Here is a 21559-nt window from a genome sequence, read left to right as displayed (position 1 = left end):
AGGGGGGTATACCGGCTTTTTTCCTTATTTTGTGGTATTTAAATAGGAGGGTTACAATTTCCTCAATTTGCCAGATTATTAACTCTCATCACCTTGTGAATATATATTTTTTCTAATTCTTACCAGCACCTGTTTATTTTATGTTTTACTAGTAAACCCGCGTGAATCCTAGTCTGCTACCTTCTGTGTTTGTGCATGTGTGAGAAAGAGATGTAGTTTCACTCTCTGCCAGCAGATGGCAGTGTTTCAGAGACTCACACAGGTGATAGTGTATGCGTCACCATGAAGTGAAGCAAAGTATGTATGTCCCAGGGTAGTCTCTGTGCGCTATACATTGGTTTCCAGTATATGCCTAGCCATGGTTTAGCACCTGCTTGGCCATTGTCTATGACAGGCTTTCCCAACCATGGTCCTCAAGGCACACCAACAGTGCAGGTTTTCTAGATATCCAGGCTTGAGCACAGACTTAACTAGTACCTGAGTGATTCTGATTAAACCATCTGAGCTGATGCCTGGATATCACTAAAACCTGCACTGTTGGTGTGCCTTGAGGACCGTGGTTGGGAATGCCTGCACTGTTGGTGTGCCTTGAGGACCGTGGTTGGGAAAGCCTGGTCTATGACATGTTCTTATGTTCCCCACAGATGGACCCAGCTCGCTCCCTGCATTGCTCACGTTCAGAAAACTTTCAATGAAATATTAATGATGCCAAAGCCAACAGACATTGGTTACTGGGGGAGTAGGAGTCAGTTACCTCCGTTACATATAATCCTCCATGCTGGGCCCTGCTGATGGGATGGATTATCAATAGAGCTGACCGCAACTACAACTCCCGTCGCGCCTTGCGGCTCAGTGTAGTCTAATGTGACAGCGTCATTTCTATGGCTACAAGCAGACTCATTACATTTGTCGGGCGCCTGCAGTGGAGACGTCACAATACACTTCCGGTCAGTCTTTATGCACGTGACTCTATTCGCTCTTCCGATTGGGTATTCTGCCCGCACTGTGGCGTCAGTTCATAACATATGACTGTCCTCCAATAGACTCAATGTATTTCCGTATTGAGGGCGTGGTCAGTCGGAGAGAGGTGGTGCCAAAAGCAGCGATGAAGTAAGAACCACGTTTTAGTATCTATTATTTTAATTTATGTATTTCCCCTATATACAGTGCTCCCCTAGGTACAGCTCTGTGTGTACATCCGCCTGTCCCCTATGTACAGCTCTGCGTGTACATCCGCCTGTCCCCTATGTACAGCTCTGTGTGTACAGCCGCCGCCTGTCCCCTATGTACAGCTCTGTGTGTACAGCCGCCGCCTGTCCCCTATGTACAGCTCTGTGTTTAGAGCCGCCTATTCCCTATGTACAGCTCTGTGTACAGCCGCCTGTCCCATATATACAGCTCTGCGTGTACAGCCGCTGCCTGTCCCCTATGTACAGCTGCCGACTGTCCCCTATGTACAGCTCTGTGTGTACAGCCGCTGCCTGTCCCCTATGTACAGCTGCCGCCTGTCCCATATATACAGCTCTGTGTGTACAGCCGCCACCTGTCCCCTATGTACAGCTCTGCGTGTACAGCCGCTGCCTGTCCCCTATGTACAGCCGCCGACTGTCCCCTATGTACAGCTCTGTGTGTACAGCCGTCTGTCCCCTATGTACAGCTCTGCGTGTACAGCCGCCGCCTGTCCCCTATGTACAGCCGCCGCCTGTCCCATATATACAGCTCTGTGTGTACAGCCACCTGTCCCCTATGTACAGCTCTGCGTGTACAGCCGCCGCCTGTCCCCTATGTACAGCTCTGTGTACAGCCGCCTGTCCCCTATGTACAGCTCTGTGTGTACAGCCGCCGCCTGTCCCCTATGTACAGCTCTGCGTGTACAGCCGCCGCCTGTCCCCTATGTACAGCTCTGTGTGTACAGCCGCCGCCTGTCCCCTATGTACAGCTCTGTGTGTACAGCCGCCGCCTGTCCCCTATGTACAGCTCTGCGTGTACAGCCGCCGCCTGTCCCCTATGTACAGCTCTGCGTGTACAGCCGCCGCCTGTCCCCTATGTACAGCTCTGCGTGTACAGCCGCCGCCTGTCCCCTATGTACAGCTCTGCGTGTACAGCCGCCGCCTGTCCCCTATGTACAGCCGCCGCCTGTCCCATATATACAGCTCTGTGTGTACAGCCACCTGTCCCCTATGTACAGCTCTGCGTGTACAGCCGCCGCCTGTCCCCTATGTACAGCTCTGTGTGTACAGCCGCCTGTCCCCTATGTACAGCTCTGTGTGTACAGCCGCCTGTCCCCTATGTACAGCTCTGTGTGTACAGCCGCCTGTCCCCTATGTACAGCTCTGTGTGTACAGCCGCCGCCTGTCCCCTATGTACAGCTCTGTGTGTACAGCCGCCGCCTGTCCCCTATGTACAGCTCTGTGCGTACAGCCGCCGCCTGTCCCCTATGTACAGCTCTGTGCGTACAGCCGCCGCCTGTCCCCTATGTACAGCTCTGTGCGTACAGCCGCCGCCTGTCCCCTATGTACAGCTCTGTGTGTACAGCCGCCGCCTGTCCCCTATGTACAGCTCTGTGTGTACAGCCGCCGCCTGTCCCCTATGTACAGCTCTGTGTGTACAGCCGCCGCCTGTCCCCTATGTACAGCTCTGTGTGTACAGCCGCCGCCTGTCCCCTATGTACAGCTCTGTGTGTACAGCCGCCGCCTGTCCCCTATGTACAGCTCTGTGTGTACAGCCGCCGCCTGTCCCCTATGTACAGCTCTGTGTGTACAGCCGCCGCCTGTCCCCTATGTACAGCTCTGCGTGTACAGCCGCCGCCTGTCCCCTATGTACAGCCGCCGCCTGTCCCCTATGTACAGCTCTGTGTGTACAGCCGCCTGTCCCCTATGTACAGCCGCCGCCTGTCCCATATATACAGCTCTGTGTGTACAGCCGCCTGTCCCCTATGTACAGCTCTGCGTGTACAGCCGCCGCCTGTCCCCTATGTACAGCTCTGTGTGTACAGCCGCCGACTGTCCCCTATGTACAACTCTGTGTGTACAGCCGCCGCCTGTCCCCTATGTACAGCTCTGTGTGTACAGCCGCCGCCTGTCCCCCTATGTACAGCTCTGTGTGTACAGCCGCCGCCTGACCCCTATGTACAGCTCTGTGTGTACAGCCGCCTGTCCCCTATGTACAGCTCTGTGTGTACAGCCGCCGCCTGTCCCCTATGTACAGCTCTGTGTGTACAGCCGCCGCCTGTCCCATATGTACAGCTCTGTGTGTACAGCCGCCGCCTGTCCCCTATGTACAGCTCTGTGTTTAGAGCCGCCTATCCCCTATGTACAGCTCTGTGTACAGCCGCCGCCTGTCCCATATATACAGCTCTGCGTGTACAGCCGCTGCCTGTCCCCTATGTACAGCCGCCGACTGTCCCCTATGTACAGCTCTGTGTGTACAGCAGTCTGTCCCCTATGTACAGCTCTGCGTGTACAGCCGCCGCCTGTCCCCTATGTACAGCCGCCGCCTGTCCCATATATACAGCTCTGTGTGTACAGCCACCTGTCCCCTAGGTACAGCTCTGCGTGTACAGCCGCCGCCTGTCCCCTATGTACAGCTCTGTGTGTACAGCCGCCTGTCCCCTATGTACAGCTCTGTGTGTACAGCCGCCTGTCCCCTATGTACAGCTCTGTGTGTACAGCCGCCGCCTGTCCCCTATGTACAGCTCTGCATGTACAGCCGCCGCCTGTCCCCTATGTACAGCTCTGTGTGTACAGCCGCCGCCTGTCCCCTATGTACAGCTCTGTGTGTACAGCCGCCGCCTGTCCCCTATGTACAGCTCTGTGTGTACAGCCGCCGCCTGTCCCCTATGTACAGCCACCGCCTGTCCCATATATACAGCTGTGTGTACAGCCACCTGTCCCCTATGTACAGCTCTGCGTGTACAGCCGCCGCCTGTCCCCTATGTACAGCTCTGTGTGTACAGCCGCCGCCTGTCCCCTATGTACAGCTCTGTGTGTACAGCCGCCGCCTGTCCCCTATGTACAGCTCTGTGTGTACAGCCGCCGCCTGTCCCCTATGTACAGCTCTGTGTGTACAGCCGCCGCCTGTCCCCTATGTACAGCTCTGTGTGTACAGCCGCCGCCTGTCCCCTATGTACAGCCGCCGCCTGTCCCATATATACAGCTCTGTGTGTACAGCCACCTGTCCCCTATGTACAGCTCTGCGTGTACAGCCGCCACCTGTCCCCTATGTACAGCTCTGTGTGTACAGCCGCCTGTCCCCTATGTACAGCTCTGTGTGTACAGCCGCCGCCTGTCCCCTATGTACAGCTCTGTGTGTACAGCCGCCGCCTGTCCCCTATGTACAGCTCTGTGCGTACAGCCGCCGCCTGTCCCCTATGTACAGCTCTGTGCGTACAGCCGCCGCCTGTCCCCTATGTACAGCTCTGTGCGTACAGCCGCCGCCTGTCCCCTATGTACAGCTCTGTGCGTACAGCCGCCGCCTGTCCCCTATGTACAGCTCTGTGCGTACAGCCGCCGCCTGTCCCCTATGTACAGCTCTGTGCGTACAGCCGCCGCCTGTCCCCTATGTACAGCTCTGCGTGTACAGCCGCCGCCTGTCCCCTATGTACAGCCGCCGCCTGTCCCCTATGTACAGCTCTGTGTGTACAGCCGCCTGTCCCCTATGTACAGCTCTGCGTGTACAGCCGCCGCCTGTCCCATATATACAGCTCTGCGTGTACAGCCGCCTGTCCCCTATGTACAGCTCTGCGTGTACAGCCGCCGCCTATCCCCTATGTACAGCTCTGCGTGTACAGCCGCCGACTGTCCCCTATGTACAGCTCTGTGTGTACAGCCGCCGCCTGTCCTCTATGTACAGCTCTGTGTGTACAGCCGCCGCCTGTCCCCTATGTACAGCTCTGTGTGTACAGCCGCCGCCTGACCCCTATGTACAGCTCTGTGTGTACAGCCGCCTGTCCCCTATGTACAGCTCTGCGTGTACAGCCGCCGCCTGTCCCCTATGTACAGCCGCCGCCTGTCCCATATATACAGCTCTGTGTGTACAGCCGCCGCCTGTCCCCTATGTACAGCTCTGTGTGTACAGCCGCCGCCTGTCCCCTATGTACAGCTCTGTGTGTACAGCCGCCGCCTGTCCCCTATGTACAGCTCTGTGTTTAGAGCCGCCTATCCCCTATGTACAGCTCTGTGTACAGCCGCCTGTCCCCTATGTACAGCCGCCGTCTGTCCCATATATACAGCTCTGCGTGTACAGCCGCTGCCTGTCCCCTATGTACAGCCGCCGACTGTCCCCTATGTACAGCTCTGTGTGTACAGCCATCTGTCCCCTATGTACAGCTCTGCGTGTACAGCCGCCGCCTGTCCCCTATGTACAGCCGCCGCCTGTCCCATATATACAGCTCTGTGTGTACAGCCACCTGTCCCCTATGTACAGCTCTGCGTGTACAGCCGCCGCCTGTCCCCTATGTACAGCTCTGTGTGTACAGCCGCCTGTCCCCTATGTACAGCTCTGTGTGCACAGCCGCCTGTCCCCTATGTACAGCTCTGTGTGCACAGCCGCCTGTCCCCTATGTACAGCTCTGCATGTACAGCCGCCGCCTGTCCCCTATGTACAGCTCTGTGTGTACAGCCGCCGCCTGTCCCCTATGTACAGCTCTGTGTGTACAGCCGCCGCCTGTCCCCTATGTACAGCTCTGTGTGTACAGCCGCCGCCTGTCCCCTATGTACAGCCGCCGCCTGTCCCATATATACAGCTCTGTGTGTACAGCCACCTGTCCCCTATGTACAGCCGCCGCCTGTCCCCTATGTACAGCTCTGTGTGTACAGCCGCCTGTCCCCTATGTACAGCTCTGTGTGTACAGCCGCCTGTCCCCTATGTACAGCTCTGTGTGTACAGCCGCCTGTCCCCTATGTACAGCTCTGCGTGTACAGCCGCCGCCTGTCCCCTATGTACAGCTCTGTGTGTACAGCCGCCGCCTGTCCCCTATGTACAGCTGTGTGTACAGCCGCCGCCTGTCCCCTATGTACAGCTCTGTGTGTACAGCCGCCGCCTGTCCCCTATGTACAGCTCTGTGTGTACAGCCGCCGCCTGTCCCCTATGTACAGCTCTGTGTGTACAGCCGCCGCCTGTCCCCTATGTACAGCTCTGTGTGTACAGCCGCCGCCTGTCCCCTATGTACAGCTCTGTGTGTACAGCCGCCGCCTGTCCCCTATGTACAGCTCTGTGTGTACAGCCGCCGCCTGTCCCCTATGTACAGCCGCCGCCTGTCCCCTATGTACAGCTCTGCGTGTACAGCAGCCGCCTGTCCCATATATACAGCTCTGCGTGTACAGCCGCCTGTCCCCTATGTACAGCTCTGCGTGTACAGCCGCCGCCTGTCCCCTATGTACAGCTCTGTGTGTACAGCCGCCGCCTGTCCCCTATGTACAGCTCTGTGTGTACAGCCGCCGCCTGTCCCCTATGTACAGCTCTGTGTGTACAGCCGCCGCCTGTCCCCTATGTACAGCTCTGTGTGTACAGCCGCCGCCTGTCCCCTATGTACAGCTCTGTGTGTACAGCCGCCTGTCCCCTATGTACAGCTCTGCGTGTACAGCCGCCGCCTGTCCCCTATGTACAGCCGCCGCCTGTCCCATATATACAGCTCTGTGTGTACAGCCGCCGCCTGTCCCCTATGTACAGCTCTGCGTGTACAGCCGCCGTCTGTCCCCTATGTACAGCCGCCGCCTGTCCCCTATGTACAGCTCTGTGTACAGCTGCTGCCTGTCCCCTATGTACAGCCGCCGCCTGTCCCATATATACAGCTCTGTGTGTACAGCCGCCTGTCCCCTATGTACAGCTCTGTGTGTACAGCCGCCGCCTGTCCCCTATGTACAGCTCTGTGTGTACAGCCGCCGCCTATCCCCTATGTACAGCCGCCGCCTGTCCCATATATACAGCTCGATATGTACACAATTGCTGCCTGTCCCCTATGTACAGCTCTGTGTACAGCTGCCGCCTGTCCCCTATGTACAGCTCTATGTGTACAGCTGCCGCCTGTCCCCTATGTACAGCTCTGTGTACAGCTGCCGCCTGTCCCCTATGTACAGCTCTGTGTACAGCTGCCGCCTGTCCCCTATGTACAGCTCTATGTGTACAGCTGCCGCCTGTCCCCTATGTACAGCTCTATGTGTACAGCTGCCGCCTGTCCCCTATGTACAGCTCTATGTGTACAGCTGCCGCCTGTCCCCTATGTACAGCACTATGTGTACAGCTGCCGCCTGTCCCATATATACAGCTCGATATGTACACAATTGCCGCCTGTCCCCTAGGTACAGCTCTGTGTACAGCCGCCTGTCCCCTAGGTACAGCTCTGTGTACAGCTGCCGCCTGTCCCCTATGTACAGCCGCCGCCTGTCCCATATATACAGCTCGATATATACACAATTGCCGCCTGTCCCCTATGTACAGCTCTATGTGTACAGCCGCCGCCTGTCCCCTATGTACAGCTCTGTGTACAGCCGCCGCCTGTCCCCTATGTACAGCTCTATGTGTACAGCTGCCGCCTGTCCCATATATACAGCTCGATATGTACACAATTGCTGCCTGTCCCCTATGTACAGCTCTATGTGTACAGCTGCCGCCTGTCCCCTATGTACAGCTCTATGTGTACAGCTGCCGCCTGTCCCATATATACAGCTCGATATGTACACAATTGCCGCCTGTCCCCTAGGTACAGCTCTGTGTACAGCCGCCTGTCCCCTAGGTACAGCTCTGTGTACAGCTGCTGCCTGTCCCCTATGTACAGCCGCCGCCTGTCCCATATATACAGCTCTGTGTGTACAGCCGCCTGTCCCCTATGTACAGCTCTGTGTGTACAGCCGCCGCATGTCCCCTATGTACAGCTCTGTGTGTACAGCCGCCGCCTATCCCCTATGTACAGCCGCCGCCTGTCCCATATATACAGCTCGATATGTACACAATTGCTGCCTGTCCCCTATGTACAGCTCTGTGTACAGCTGCCGCCTGTCCCCTATGTACAGCTCTATGTGTACAGCTGCCGCCTGTCCCCTATGTACAGCTCTATGTGTACAGCTGCCGCCTGTCCCCTATGTACAGCTCTATGTGTACAGCTGCCGCCTGTCCCATATATACAGCTCGATATGTACACAATTGCCGCCTGTCCCCTAGGTACAGCTCTGTGTACAGCCGCCTGTCCCCTAGGTACAGCTCTGTGTACAGCTGCCGCCTGTCCCCTATGTACAGCCGCCGCCTGTCCCATATATACAGCTCGATATATACACAATTGCCGCCTGTCCCCTATGTACAGCTCTATGTGTACAGCCGCCGCCTGTCCCCTATGTACAGCTCTATGTGTACAGCCGCCGCCTGTCCCCTATGTACAGCTCTATGTGTACAGCTGCCGCCTGTCCCATATATACAGCTCGATATGTACACAATTGCTGCCTGTCCCCTATGTACAGCTCTATGTGTACAGCTGCCGCCTGTCCCCTATGTACAGCTCTTTGTGTACAGCTGCCGCCTGTCCCATATATACAGCTCGATATGTACACAATTGCCGCCTGTCCCCTATGTACAGCTCTGTGTGTACAGCTGCCGCCTGTCCCATATATACAGCTCGATATGTACACAATTGCCGCCTGTCCCCTATGTACAGCTATATGTGTACAGCTGCCGCCTGTCCCCTATGTACAGCTCTATGTGTACAGCTGCCGCCTGTCCCATATATACAGCTCGATATGTACACAATTGCCGCCTGTCCCCTATGTACAGCTCTGTGTGTACAGCTGCCACCTGTCCCCTATGTACAGCTCTGTGTACAGCTGTCGCCTGTCCCATATATACAGCTTTATGTGTACAGCTGCCGCCTGTCCCCTATGTACAGCTCTGTGTGTACAGCTGCCACCTGTCCCCTATGTACAGCTCTGTGTACAGCTGTCGCCTGTCCCATATATACAGCTTTATGTGTACAGCTGCCGCCTGTCCCCTATGTACAGCTCTATGTGTACAGCTGCCGCCTGTCCCCTATGTACAGCTCTATGTGTACAGCTGCCGCCTGTCCCCTATGTACAGCTCTATGTGTACAGCTGCCGCCTGTCCCCTATGTACAGCTCGATATGTGTACAGCTGTCGCCTGTCCCATATATACAGCTCGATATGTACACAATTGCCACCTGTCCCCTATGTACAGCTCTATGGTTACAGCTGCCGCCTGTCCCCTATGTACAGCTCGATGTGTACAGCTGCCGCCTGTCCCATATATACAGCTCTATGTGTACAGCTGCCGCCTGTCCCCTATGTACAGCTCTGTGTGTACAGCTGCCGCCTGTCCCCTATGTACAGCTCTGTGTGTACAGCTGCCGCCTGTCCCCTATGTACAGCTCTGTGTGTACAGCTGCCGCCTGTCCCCTATGTACAGCTCTATGTGTACAGCTGCCGCCTGTCCCCTATGTACAGCTCTGTGTGTACAGCTGCCGCCTGTCCCCTATGTACAGCTCTATGTGTACAGCTGCCGCCTGTCCCATATATACAGCTCGATATATACACAATTGCCGCCTGTCCCCTTAGTGCAGCTCTATGTGTACAGCTGCCGCCTGTCCCCTGGGTACAGCTCTTTGTGTTCAGCTGCCGCCTGTCCCCTGGGTACAGCTCTATGTGTACAGCTGCCGCCTGTCTCCTGGGTACAGCTCTATGTGTACAGCTGCCGCTTGTCCCCTGGGTACAGCTCTATGTGTACAGCCGCCGCCTGTCCCCTATGTACAGCTCTGCGTGTACAGCAGCCGCCTGTCCCATATATACAGCTCTGCGTGTACAGCCGCCTGTTTCCTATGTACAGCTCTGTGTGTACAGCTGCCGCCTGTCCCCTATGTACAGCTCTATGTGTACAGCTGCCGCCTGTCCCCTATGTACAGCTCTGTGTGTACAGCTGCCGCCTGTCCCCTATGTACAGCTCTATGTGTACAGCTGCCGCCTGTCCCCTATGTACAGCTCTATGTGTACAGCTGCCACCTATCCCATATATACAGCTCGATATATACACAATTGCTGCCTGTCCCCTGGGTACAGCTCTATGTGTACAGGTGCCGCCTGTCCCCTGGGTACAGCTCTATGTGTACAGCCCCGCCTGTCCCCTGGGTACAGCTCTATGTGTACAGCCGCCGCCTGTCCCCTGGGTATAGCTATGTTTGTATATGCAGCTACTATGCTGTATACTATCAGTACACCTATGTTATTACCTGATCTAGGTCTTGTTCTGTATTCCATCTGTCATATCAGTGGTTCTCAACCTCGTCCTCAAGTACCCTAACAGTGCAGGTCTCCATACAGAATCACAAGTGCAACAACTAGCTCCACCTGTGGATCATTTAAAATGGGTCAGTGAGTAATATGTGCACCTGTGCTGGGTGACCTAGAAAACGTGAACCGAGGTTGAGAGCCACTGTGTTATATGACCTGTGCTGGTATCCCTGTGTATGTATATATCTCTTACTTCTGGCTGTATAACGGGATGCGGTCATTTGGTCTACTGCATTATGGTAGAAAGTCATTAGGTCGAATCCATTAGGTCGACATGCTAAAAGGTCGACATGACTCTAGGTCGACATGGGAAAAGGTCGACATGATTCTAGTTCGACAGGTCATTAGTTCGACAAGGTCATTAGTTCGACATTGTCTATGTCGACATTCACAAGGTTGACATGGAGTTTTTCACTGTTTTTTGAGCCAACATGTGCCGACAGGCGGTATTTCATGCCCTACCATCCACTAGGGCGTGGTGGGAGAATAAAATAGTGTGCCGAGCGTAGCGAGGCACCGTGCCCGACGCATAGCGAGCGCAGCGAGCGATACGAGGGGATGCAGTGCACTTTAAACTGTGTCCATGTCGACTGTGTTGACATTCAGGTAAAAAAACAGTGAAAAACCCCATGTCGACCTTGTGAATGTCAACATAGACAATGTCGAACTAATGACCTGTCGAACTAATGACCTTTCGACCTTTTCCCATGTCGACCTAGAATCATTTCGACCTTTTAGCATGTCGACCTAATGGATTCGACCTAATGACTTTCTACCATAATGCAATAGACCAAATGATCCCAACCCCTGTATAACAAACACTGTGATTGCTATTGGAGCATTGGTTGCGATATAAAGAGGGCAGTTATTAAATTGTACACCATTATACCTTTTAGATTGTAAACTCTCTGAGCAGGACCCTCTTCTCTGCTGTTATTTTCTTTCCATCTCTTATTTAATCATCTCCTCATTGCTGACAATGGCGCCAAATCTTCTGTTTCGGCACCTCGCTGCTGGGTATCACTAATGCAGCAATGATTATATACCTTGTCTTTGTACTTCAATGTCTTGTGGTCAGACTGCTCCTGCTTATATACATTGCAAGTTGCTGTGGACCCCTTGTGGCACCATAGAAATAAAGGCTAATAATACTATTACCATTGGCTTATTTTCTTTTCCACCAGGCTTAATATAGATGGATTGCTGGTATATTTCCCCTATGAATTCATTTATCCAGAACAATTCTCTTATATGTTGGAGCTCAAGAGGACTCTGGATGCTAAGGTTTGTGCTCACATGATATCAGATGAGGATGTTACATATGTTTGTATGATGCATGATATATAGTGATCATTCTAGCACCCTGCACTTTTCAAGCTTTGTGCCGTTCCTTTTCCTGCCTGGGGTGGCACTTTGCTTTTAGCACAATCTGGTCTGTATCTCAGCACTGTTATACAGAACAGAGGATGCTAGAAGCACCACAGCTTTCCTGCTATGATGTGTGATATGAAGAGCAGGTATATATATTATGTATAGAGAAAACACCTGGCACCAAGTAATCACTTCACACAATTCGGATTGCTTGCTGCTCTGAAAACAGGAGGTTAGTCAACCCCTATAATCAGCAGGAGAAAGTGCTGACAATCTGTATTAACTCATAAATATTCTTAAAGTATACCTGGAAATAAGGGATCAGGGAACCTTTTTACCCCCAAATATATTTAGATACGCTGATGTTGTGCCCTTGATTTGAAAGGAAGGAATTTGTATAATTGTAATACACACTGTACCCCCAGAAATTGATGCTAGTATGATACACAGCCTGGCAGCCATTGATGATGATAATTACCATGTATAGCTGTGTGTGGTACATACATGTAATCATCAATGGCTGCCAAGCTGTGTGTGGTACATACATGTAATCATCAATGACCGCCAAGCTGTGTGTGGTACATACATGGTAATCATCAATGACCGCCAAGCCGTGTGTGGTACATACATGGTAATCATCAATGACCGCCAAGCCGTGTGTGGTACATACATGTTATCATCAATGACCGCCAAGCCGTGTGTGGTACATACATGTAATCATCAATGACCGCCAAGCTGTGTGTGGTACATACATGTAATCATCAATGACCGCCAAGCTGTGTGTGGTACATACATGGTAATCATCAATGACCGCCAAGCTGTGTGTGGTACATACATGGTAATCATCAATGACCGCCAAGCTGTGTGTGGTACATACATGTAATCATCAATGACCGCCAAGCTGTGTGTGGTACATACATGTAATCATCAATGACCGCCAAGCTGTGTGTGGTACATACATGTAATCATCAATGACCGCCAAGCTGTGTGTGGTACATACATGTAATCATCAATGACCGCCAAGCTGTGGTGGTACATACATGTAATCATCAATGACCGCCAAGCTGTGTGTGGTACATACATGTAATCATCAATGACCGCCAAGCTGTGTGTGGTACATACATGTAATCATCAATGACCGCCAGGCTGTGTGTGGTACATACATGTAATCATCAATGACCGCCAAGCTGTGTGTGGTACATACATGTAATCATCAATGACCGCCAAGCTGTGTGTGGTACATACATGTAATCATCAATGACCGCCAAGCTGTGTGTGGTACATACATGTAATCATCAATGACCGCCAAGCTGTGTGTGGTACATACATGTAATCATCAATGACCGCCAAGCTGTGTGTGGTACATACATGTAATCATCAATGACCGCCAAGCTGTGTGTGGTACATACATGTAATCATCAATGACCGCCAAGCTGTGTGTGGTACATACATGTAATCATCAATGACCGCCAAGCTGTGTGTGGTACATACATGTAATCATCAATGACCGCCAAGCTGTGTGTGGTACATACATGTAATCATCAATGACCGCCAAGCTGTGTGTGGTACATACATGTAATCATCAATGACCGCCAAGCTGTGTGTGGTACATACATGTAATCATCAATGACCGCCAAGCTGTGTGTGGTACATACATGTAATCATCAATGACCGCCAAGCTGTGTGTGGTACATACATGTAATCATCAATGACCGCCAAGCTGTGTGTGGTACATACATGTAATCATCAATGACCGCCAAGCTGTGTGTGGTACATACATGTAATCATCAATGACCGCCAAGCTGTGTGTGGTACATACATGTAATCATCAATGACCGCCAAGCTGTGTGTGGTACATACATGTAATCATCAATGACCGCCAAGCTGTGTGTGGTACATACATGTAATCATCAATGACCGCCAAGCTGTGTGTGGTACATACATGTAATCATCAATGACCGCCAAGCTGTGTGTGGTACATACATGTAATCATCAATGACCGCCAAGCTGTGTGTGGTACATACATGGTAATCATCAATGACCGCCAAGCTGTGTGTGGTACATACATGTAATCATCAATGACCGCCAAGCTGTGTGTGGTACATACATGTAATCATCAATGACCGCCAAGCTGTGTGTGGTACATACATGTAATCATCAATGACCGCCAAGCTGTGTGTGGTACATACATGTAATCATCAATGACCGCCAAGCTGTGTGTGGTACATACATGTAATCATCAATGACCGCCAAGCTGTGTGTGGTACATACATGTAATCATCAATGACCGCCAAGCTGTGTGTGGTACATACATGTAATCATCAATGACCGCCAAGCTGTGTGTGGTACATACATGTAATCATCAATGACCGCTAAGCTGTGTGTGGTACATACATGTAATCATCAATGACCGCCAGGCTGTGTGTGGTACATACATGTAATCATCAATGACCGCTAGGCTGTGTGTGGTACATACATGTAATCATCAATGACCGCCAAGCTGTGTGTGGTACATACATGTAATCATCAATGACCGCCAAGCTGTGTGTGGTACATACATGTAATCATCAATGACCGCCAAGCTGTGTGTGGTACATACATGTAATCATCAATGACCGCCAGGCTGTGTGTGGTACATACATGTAATCATCAATGACCGCTAGGCTGTGTGTGGTATAGCCATTGATAATGTGATGTTCAGGCAACTATTAGTGTCAGTATTTCAAGATGATATAGTGACAGTCTGTACAAATCTTTTCCCTAGGCTAGAGATGGGTATACCTTCATAGGAGCCTTTAACCAGGCAAAGAAACTCGGCACCGCAGCAGTACAGACTGCGCAGCAACTAGTCAATGCTACTGAAGAACTGGGCCGGCTTGGAGGTGGGGCCCAGGGCATCACGCAGGGAAGTGTTTAATACACTGCACTGCGTCAGGTCTTTGTACACACACACAGCCAGGCATGCATATAAATATAAATATATATCTCTCTTTATATTCAAGGATATAAAGAAGGCAGCACTCGACAATTTATTCCATAAACATATGAGCATCAGACTTTTGCAGCATATAAATCAGCACTCTCATGCCTTTAGTAATAGCGGGGGTCACAGACATAATCACCCATCCTTGTAGTGCAGGGGAAACCACAGTCGACAAATTTCTTTCGGCTTTAAAGGAGCCTTTCTCACAGACTGACCACTGGGTATTTACCCTGCACAGAAACAAAATAACTCGCACAAATCGTACTCTCTCTGCCCCACCTGCAGTACACATGGAACTGCCCAATTTGTACTTGCGATCAGATCTGAATAAGGGCCGATGTCCCGGCTTCTCAGGTAGCCCCTGGCTAGTCTGTTACACGCGATATTCCCCTTGGCCTCATAGGAATCTTACCATCCTGTTATACCTCCGATGTCTCTATTCATACAGTTAAATCTCTAATAATAAAAGCACTTTTGGCTCCTGAATCTATATAATCACTGCAGAGCTTGTTAAGGTTTATGTGATGCATTGATTTATTCATGTTTGGCCTGGACTTCTTACAGGGTCATGGTGTGCTGGAAATGCCCTCTGGCACAGGGAAGACCGTCTCATTGCTGTCTCTGATTGTGGCCTATCAAAGAGTAAGTCTAATACAATAGCTAAGACTATAGAAATGTCATAGCGGTAGAACCTGATTGGATGAATGTGGAATCCCCTGTACATGGGGTTACTTACAGGTGTGCACATAGACACTGCTAAAGGATAGGTGGTTTCCATAAAACAGTGACTATTAGTACAAAGTATAACCAAGAAATCACATTTCTTTTGCTGTCATTTTAGGATCTTCATATTAATAAAGACTTTCACAGAAACTTCCTTTCATATCAAATATTTTACATTTACATGCCAACATATACACGGCAATATGGTTCCGTAGGGAGTGGTAAGATCCAGGTCATCTTTCCCAAGCAAAATCTATGTAGCCATGTCTGTGCCCCTCAGACCCAGATGCATGCCGATGTTATAGATTTATACAGGGCTTCTGTGGTCCATCCTCCCTCTGGGGATATCCGACAGTTACCCCATTAGAACAATGGCTTTCACTGTATATTACCCCTTCAGATGACACACAGCTGAATATTCACTAGATGTCACAGAAGTGAATAAAAGTAAATTGGGTACTTGTTTCACGGCGCCCATCGGGTCCCATCGCATACCTTAACTTAAGGTATGCGATGGGACCAGACCGACCCGATTTTCGGGCTTTAAAGAGGTTTTTAACGCACTTTGAAAATCGGTCGCATCGGGGTCGACCGATCAGGGGCGGCGGTACGCGTCCTTTGACCTTTTCATACCCCCACTATCCACGTCAGCGTGGAGTTGATTTTATATAGTGTGGCGAGCGCAGCGAGCCACCGAGCACGAAGCGCGGCGAGCGGACGCGTAATACGTCTGAAGTAATGCGCGTCCCCTCGCGGGGCTCGGTGCGCTCGCCTAGCTTCAGGCTCGCTGCGCTCACCACACTATATAAAATCAACTCCACGCCGACGTAGGTAGTGGCGGTATGAAAAGGTCGGAGGACGCATTCCGCCACCGCTCGCCACGCTTCGGGTTGACGTTGATCGTGGCATGGCGTTAACAATGGGGAGCATACAATGAAAAATGGGGCCTGGGGGGCATTTAACATTGGTTCCAATGTAAAAATCGGGTCCATCGCATCGCATGGCATGCGATTTGGTCGCATGCGATGCGACTGATTTTTCCGAACCCGATGGCATACATTTATTGGTGGCGCCGTGCTAGGAAACAAGTACCGTAAATTGTATACTAAACCACAGTAAGAGACTGAATCACAGCATCTAATACAAGCATGTCCAAAGTCCGGCCCGGGGGCCAACTGCGGCCCGTGCCATCATTTCAAGTGGCCCGGAGCCTCCAGCCAGAAGCGGGCGGGATGCACAGCACAGGACACTTAAGGTGGGGTCCCGGTGAGCGTGCCTTTACCTTGCTGTCTGCAACAGTGAGGAGGTGCTGGCCGCCACAGTGAGATGTGTTTGGCGGCTTTCGGGTGAGTGTGCGTCCAACCCCTGGACATTCAGAGAAGGGGGGGCAAGCTACAGAACAGAGTGAATGGGTGCAAAGTGGGGAACATACAGTGAAGGAGGGGCAGGCAGGGGAGTATAATGTGAAGGGGGCAGAGTGGAGGACATACAGCGAATGGGGGCAGGCAGGGGAATATACAGTGAAGGGGCAGGCTGGGGGACATGCAGTGAATGGGGGCAGAGTGGGGGACCATTCTGATGTGATTAATGATTCAAAGAATGTCAGGCTGAATGGTCGGCCCCCACACATTTTCACCTCACCAAATCTGGCCCTCGTCGCAAAAAGTTTGGACACCCCTGATCTAATATATAGAATGCTGACACCTTAATATAAACTCTAAACACTATTAAGGTCGTACCCCTGTCACTGACCAATAGAGATTCTGGACAGCAACAGAAATACTAAAAAATATTATAATACAAAAAATCTGTTGATCTAGATATCAAAAGAATAATACATTAAAAGACAGTGAAAATATAACATCTGTAAGGTGAACACCAAACACACAATAAAATCAATGTGTGTAAAAGTTCCCATATAAACACTCCATAAGCTGATTCACACAACTGATTGCCTCACCAAAATTCATTTAAAGGGAATCTAAAAGCCATATACAGTATCTGTGATTAATGTAACAGACTTAATCCCCTGGAGAACAAAGTCCCCAAGGACTGAGAAGAGAGAATCTATCCCCTCCTCTACATCCTATCAAATATCTGACCAAAAAGGAAGAATAAACTGTACCAAAAGTGATACATTACTAAAGAAATAATACACAAAGTATCAACTGTATTTAAGACTGATTGTACCAAAATAAAACAAAAGTACAACTTCAGAGAATTTTTCCCCTTAATCTTTTTTAATAAAGAATCAATAAAAGTATGTTTTAATATAAGAAAAATAATTTGGTACTCTTTACCTAGCACGGCGCCCACGATTTTGATCGTGGGCATCGCAGGTAAAAAAATTGCGGGCATTGAATGCACTAAAAATCGGGTGCGATGCCCGCGATTTCCCATAGGGAACAATGTTAAATGTCTCAATTGACCCGATTTTTCTGTTCAATGCCTCAATTGACCCGATTTTTCCATAGGAAACAATGTTAAATGGCCCACAGAGGCCAAATAGCCACCCTGAAGTGTGAAATGGCCCCCACAATTGTTAACGCCACCCCACGATCAACGTCAACCCCAAGCATGGCGAGCGGCGGCGGTACGCATCCTACGACCTTTTCATACCCCCACTATCCACGTCGGCGTGGAGTTGAGAATAGAATAGTGTGGCGAGCCACCGAGCCCAAAGCGTGGCGAGCGGACGTGGATACCTTCACAGGTAAACGCGTCCCTTCGCGGGCTTCACAGGTATCCGCGTCCCCTCGCGGGGCTCGCTGCGCTCGCCACGCTTCGTGCTCGCCACACTATTCTATTCTCAACTCCACGCCGACGTGGATAGTGGGGGTATGAAAAGGTCGTAGGACGCGTACCGCCGCCCCTCGTGGGCTCGCTGCGCTCGCCACGCATCGGGTTGACGTTGATCGTGGGGTGGCGTTAACAATTCGGGTGGCCATTTCACACTTCAGGGTGCCTATTTGGCCTCTGTGGCCCATTTAACATTGTTTCCTATGGAAAAATCGGGTCAATTGAGGCATTGAACAGGAAAATCGGGTCAATTGAGACATTTAACATTGTTCCCTATGGGAAGTCGCGTCGCACCCGATTTTTTAGTGCATTCAATGCCCGCGATGGCCGCCGGGCTAAGTAAAGAGTACCAATAATTTCTTTGTAGCCACATTTCCTTTCAAACCCTTAAGAAGGAAAGTGTGGGAGGAGCCTCCGGTGGTTGACACATTGGTATTCTGTTTATCTAAAAAAAGTGGTCCTCCCAGTTCCCGTGACCTCCATGCTTAAGGATGGGTCGTATAAGAGCCACCCTCAAGTCTATATATACAGCAAGTGGGGCATCTCAACGCCTGGTCTTTGCCAGTTGCTGGATGGCAAAGTCCATTTTTTCCTGGGCATCCCACATTCAGGAAGGCCTGGTATCGGATATGTCCGTAGCTCAGGTGGCGGAAAAATGATGCCACATAGAGACACAGCAAAGGTGCTTTGTGAAGCACAAAAGGAATTGGGCGCCATTAGCGTGCGCAATTCTGCCATGGCTGTGTCGGTCCGCAGGGCCCTTTGGTTGCGTCAGGGTAGCAGATGCTGAGTTGAAATGTGTGGAGAATCTCCCCTTGACAGAAGAAAGATCGTTTGGGAGTGAGTTAGACGACCTTGATTTCAAAGGCTATGGCTGGGAAGTCCAAGTTTCTCCCGACAACAGCCACGCCGGTCAGGTATCCCTTCTCAGGGCCAAGCCAACAGTCCTTTCAGGCTACCATATTCCGCCCAAAAGCCGGAAATGGTTCCACCGCAGAGGCAATTGTGGTAAGTTCAGAAAGGCCTCAGCCTCAGGACCGCAGCTCCAGTGCAGCTGCAACAAAGACCCCCGCATGACTGTACTCCCCGCCACAGGACACTCTCGTGATGAGAGCTTGGCAGTCGTGCTTCAGCCACATCTGGGATGCCTCGTACCTAGATTCCTGGGTGATTCCCGTCGTGTCTACTTGCAGCTCAATTAGACCTAACGTCTCTGATTCTGTGTACGGTGAGGTGACCGGATGGCGTCCCTAAACAATATCAACGTGTATGCCGTATAACGTTCAACTGGCCATTATTACGAATGATTTTACAAGTGCCTTGAATCACTAAATGTGTACACTCCAAAAATCTCTTTTCTGTCTTATTACTGCGGTCTGTGTCTCACTTTGATGTCTGTACCCATTAAATGCAGGTATTTAAGACCGGTTCAGTCAGTAATATTGTACATTGTTAATGTGTCCTAGACGTACCCTCTGGAAGTCACCAAGCTGATCTACTGCTCCAGAACTGTTCCAGAAATAGAGAAGGTTAGAAACGTTCCTCACGAATTCTATTTCTGATGTAATAATCATCCCGGTGACCACTACTATGTATCCCATAGGTGGTAGAGGAGCTGAGGAAACTCATGGACTATATACAAGCTCAGACTGGGGAGACTCTCAATTTTATGGCCTTGGCTCTGAGCTCCAGGCGTAATCTGTGTGTGAATCCAGAGGTAGGTCCATTGTCCTGCTTAATGTAATCCATTATTCCTGAGGTAGAGTACATCCTCCTGTGTGCCTATGGTGTCTGCCAGGAGAGCAGTCCATCCACCTGCGTGCCTATGGTGTCTGCCAGGAGAGCAGTCCATCCACCTGCGTGCCTATGGTGTCTGCCAGGAGAGCAGTCCATCCACCTGGGTGCCTATGGTGTCTGCCAGGGGTGAGTCCGTCCTCCTGCGTGCCTATGGTGTCTGCCAGGAGGGGAATCCGTCCTCCTGCGTGCCTATGGTGTCTGCCAGGAGGGCAGTCCGTCCACCTGCGTGCCTATGGTGTCTGCCAGGGGTGAGTCCATCCTCCTGCGTGCCTATGATGTCTGCCAGGAGGGCAGTCTATCCACCTGCGTGCCTATGGTGTCTGCCAGGAGAGCAGTCCATCCACCTGCGTGCCTATGGTGTCTGCCAGGAGGGGAATCCGTCCACCTGCGTACCTATGGTGTCTGCCAGGAGGGGAATCCATCCTCCTGCGTGCCTATGGTGTCTGCCAGGAGGGCAGTCCATCCACCTGCGTACCTATGGTGTCTGCTAGGGGTGAGTCCATCCTCCTGCATGCCTATGGTGTCTGCCAGGGGTGAGTCCATCCTCCTGCGTGCCTATGGTGTCTGCCAGGAGAGCAGTCCATCCACCTGCGTGCCTATGGTGTCTGCCAGGAGAGCAGTCCATCCACCTGCGTGCCTATGGTGTCTGCCAGGAGGGGAATCCGTCCACCTGCGTGCCTATGGTGTCTGCCAGGAGAGCAGTCCATCTACTTGCGTGCCTATGGTGTCTGCCAGGAGGGCAGTCCATCCACCTGCGTGCCTTTGGTGTCTGCCAGGAGGGCAGTCCGTCCACCTGCGTACCTATGGTGTCTGCTAGGGGTGAGTCCATCCTCCTGCGTGCCTATGGTGTCTGCTAGGGGTGAGTCCATCCTCCTGCGTGCCTATGGTGTCTGCCAGGAGAGCAGTCCATCCTCCTGCGTGCCTATGGTGTCTGCCAGGAGAGCAGTCCATCCACCTGTGTGCCTATGGTGTCTGCCAGGGGTGAGTCCATCCTCCTGCGTGCCTATGGTGTCTGCCAGGAGAGCAGTCCATCCACCTGCGTGCCTATGGTGTCTGCCAGGAGAGCAGTCCATCCACCTGCGTGCCTATGGTGTCTGCCAGGAGAGCAGTCCATCTACTTGCGTGCCTTTGGTGTCTGCCAGGAGGGGAATCCATCCTCCTGCATGCCTATGGTGTCTGCCAGGGGTGAGTCCATCCACCTGGGTGCCTATGGTGTCTGCTAGGGGTGAGTCCATCCTCCTGCGTGCCTATGGTGTCTGCCAGGGGTGAGTCCATCCTCCTGCGTGCCTATGGTGTCTGCCAGGAGGGCAGTCCGTCCACCTGCGTGCCTATGGTGTCTGCCAGGAGAGCAGTCCGTCCACCTGGGTGCCTATGGTGTCTGCCAGGGGTGAGTCCATCCTCCTGCGTGCCTATGGTGTCTGCCAGGAGGGCAGTCCGTCCACCTGCGTGCCTATGGTGTCTGCCAGGAGGGCAGTCCGTCCACCTGCGTGCCTATGGTGTCTGCCAGGAGAGCAGTCCGTCCACCTGGGTGCCTATGGTGTCTGCCAGGGGTGAGTCCATCCTCCTGCGTGCCTATGGTGTCTGCCAGGAGGGCAGTCCGTC

The 21559-nt window shown here is 51.8% G+C and overlaps 1 protein-coding gene across 1 annotated transcript in view; it reads left to right on the top strand.

The window, feature by feature from the left end:
• The first annotated feature begins 956 nt into the window (after nucleotides 1–956).
• Nucleotides 957–21559, top strand: part of ERCC2 (ERCC excision repair 2, TFIIH core complex helicase subunit) — a 104717-nt gene continuing 84114 nt past the window's right edge. Inside the window, exons 1-5 of the mRNA XM_083160434.1 lie at nucleotides 957–1110; nucleotides 11469–11568; nucleotides 15203–15280; nucleotides 19627–19689; nucleotides 19764–19877. Coding sequence (XP_083016560.1) covers nucleotides 1049–1110; nucleotides 11469–11568; nucleotides 15203–15280; nucleotides 19627–19689; nucleotides 19764–19877 — 417 coding nt within the window. The 5' untranslated portion in view covers nucleotides 957–1048. The remainder of the gene's footprint in view (nucleotides 1111–11468; nucleotides 11569–15202; nucleotides 15281–19626; nucleotides 19690–19763; nucleotides 19878–21559) is intronic.

The sequence above is a fragment of the Crinia signifera genome, chromosome 9 (genome assembly GCF_055691185.1).
Source record: "Crinia signifera chromosome 9, ASM5569118v1, whole genome shotgun sequence".
NCBI classification, from domain to species: domain Eukaryota; kingdom Metazoa; phylum Chordata; class Amphibia; order Anura; family Myobatrachidae; genus Crinia; species Crinia signifera.
This window is presented reverse-complemented; position numbering and strand designations above follow the sequence as displayed.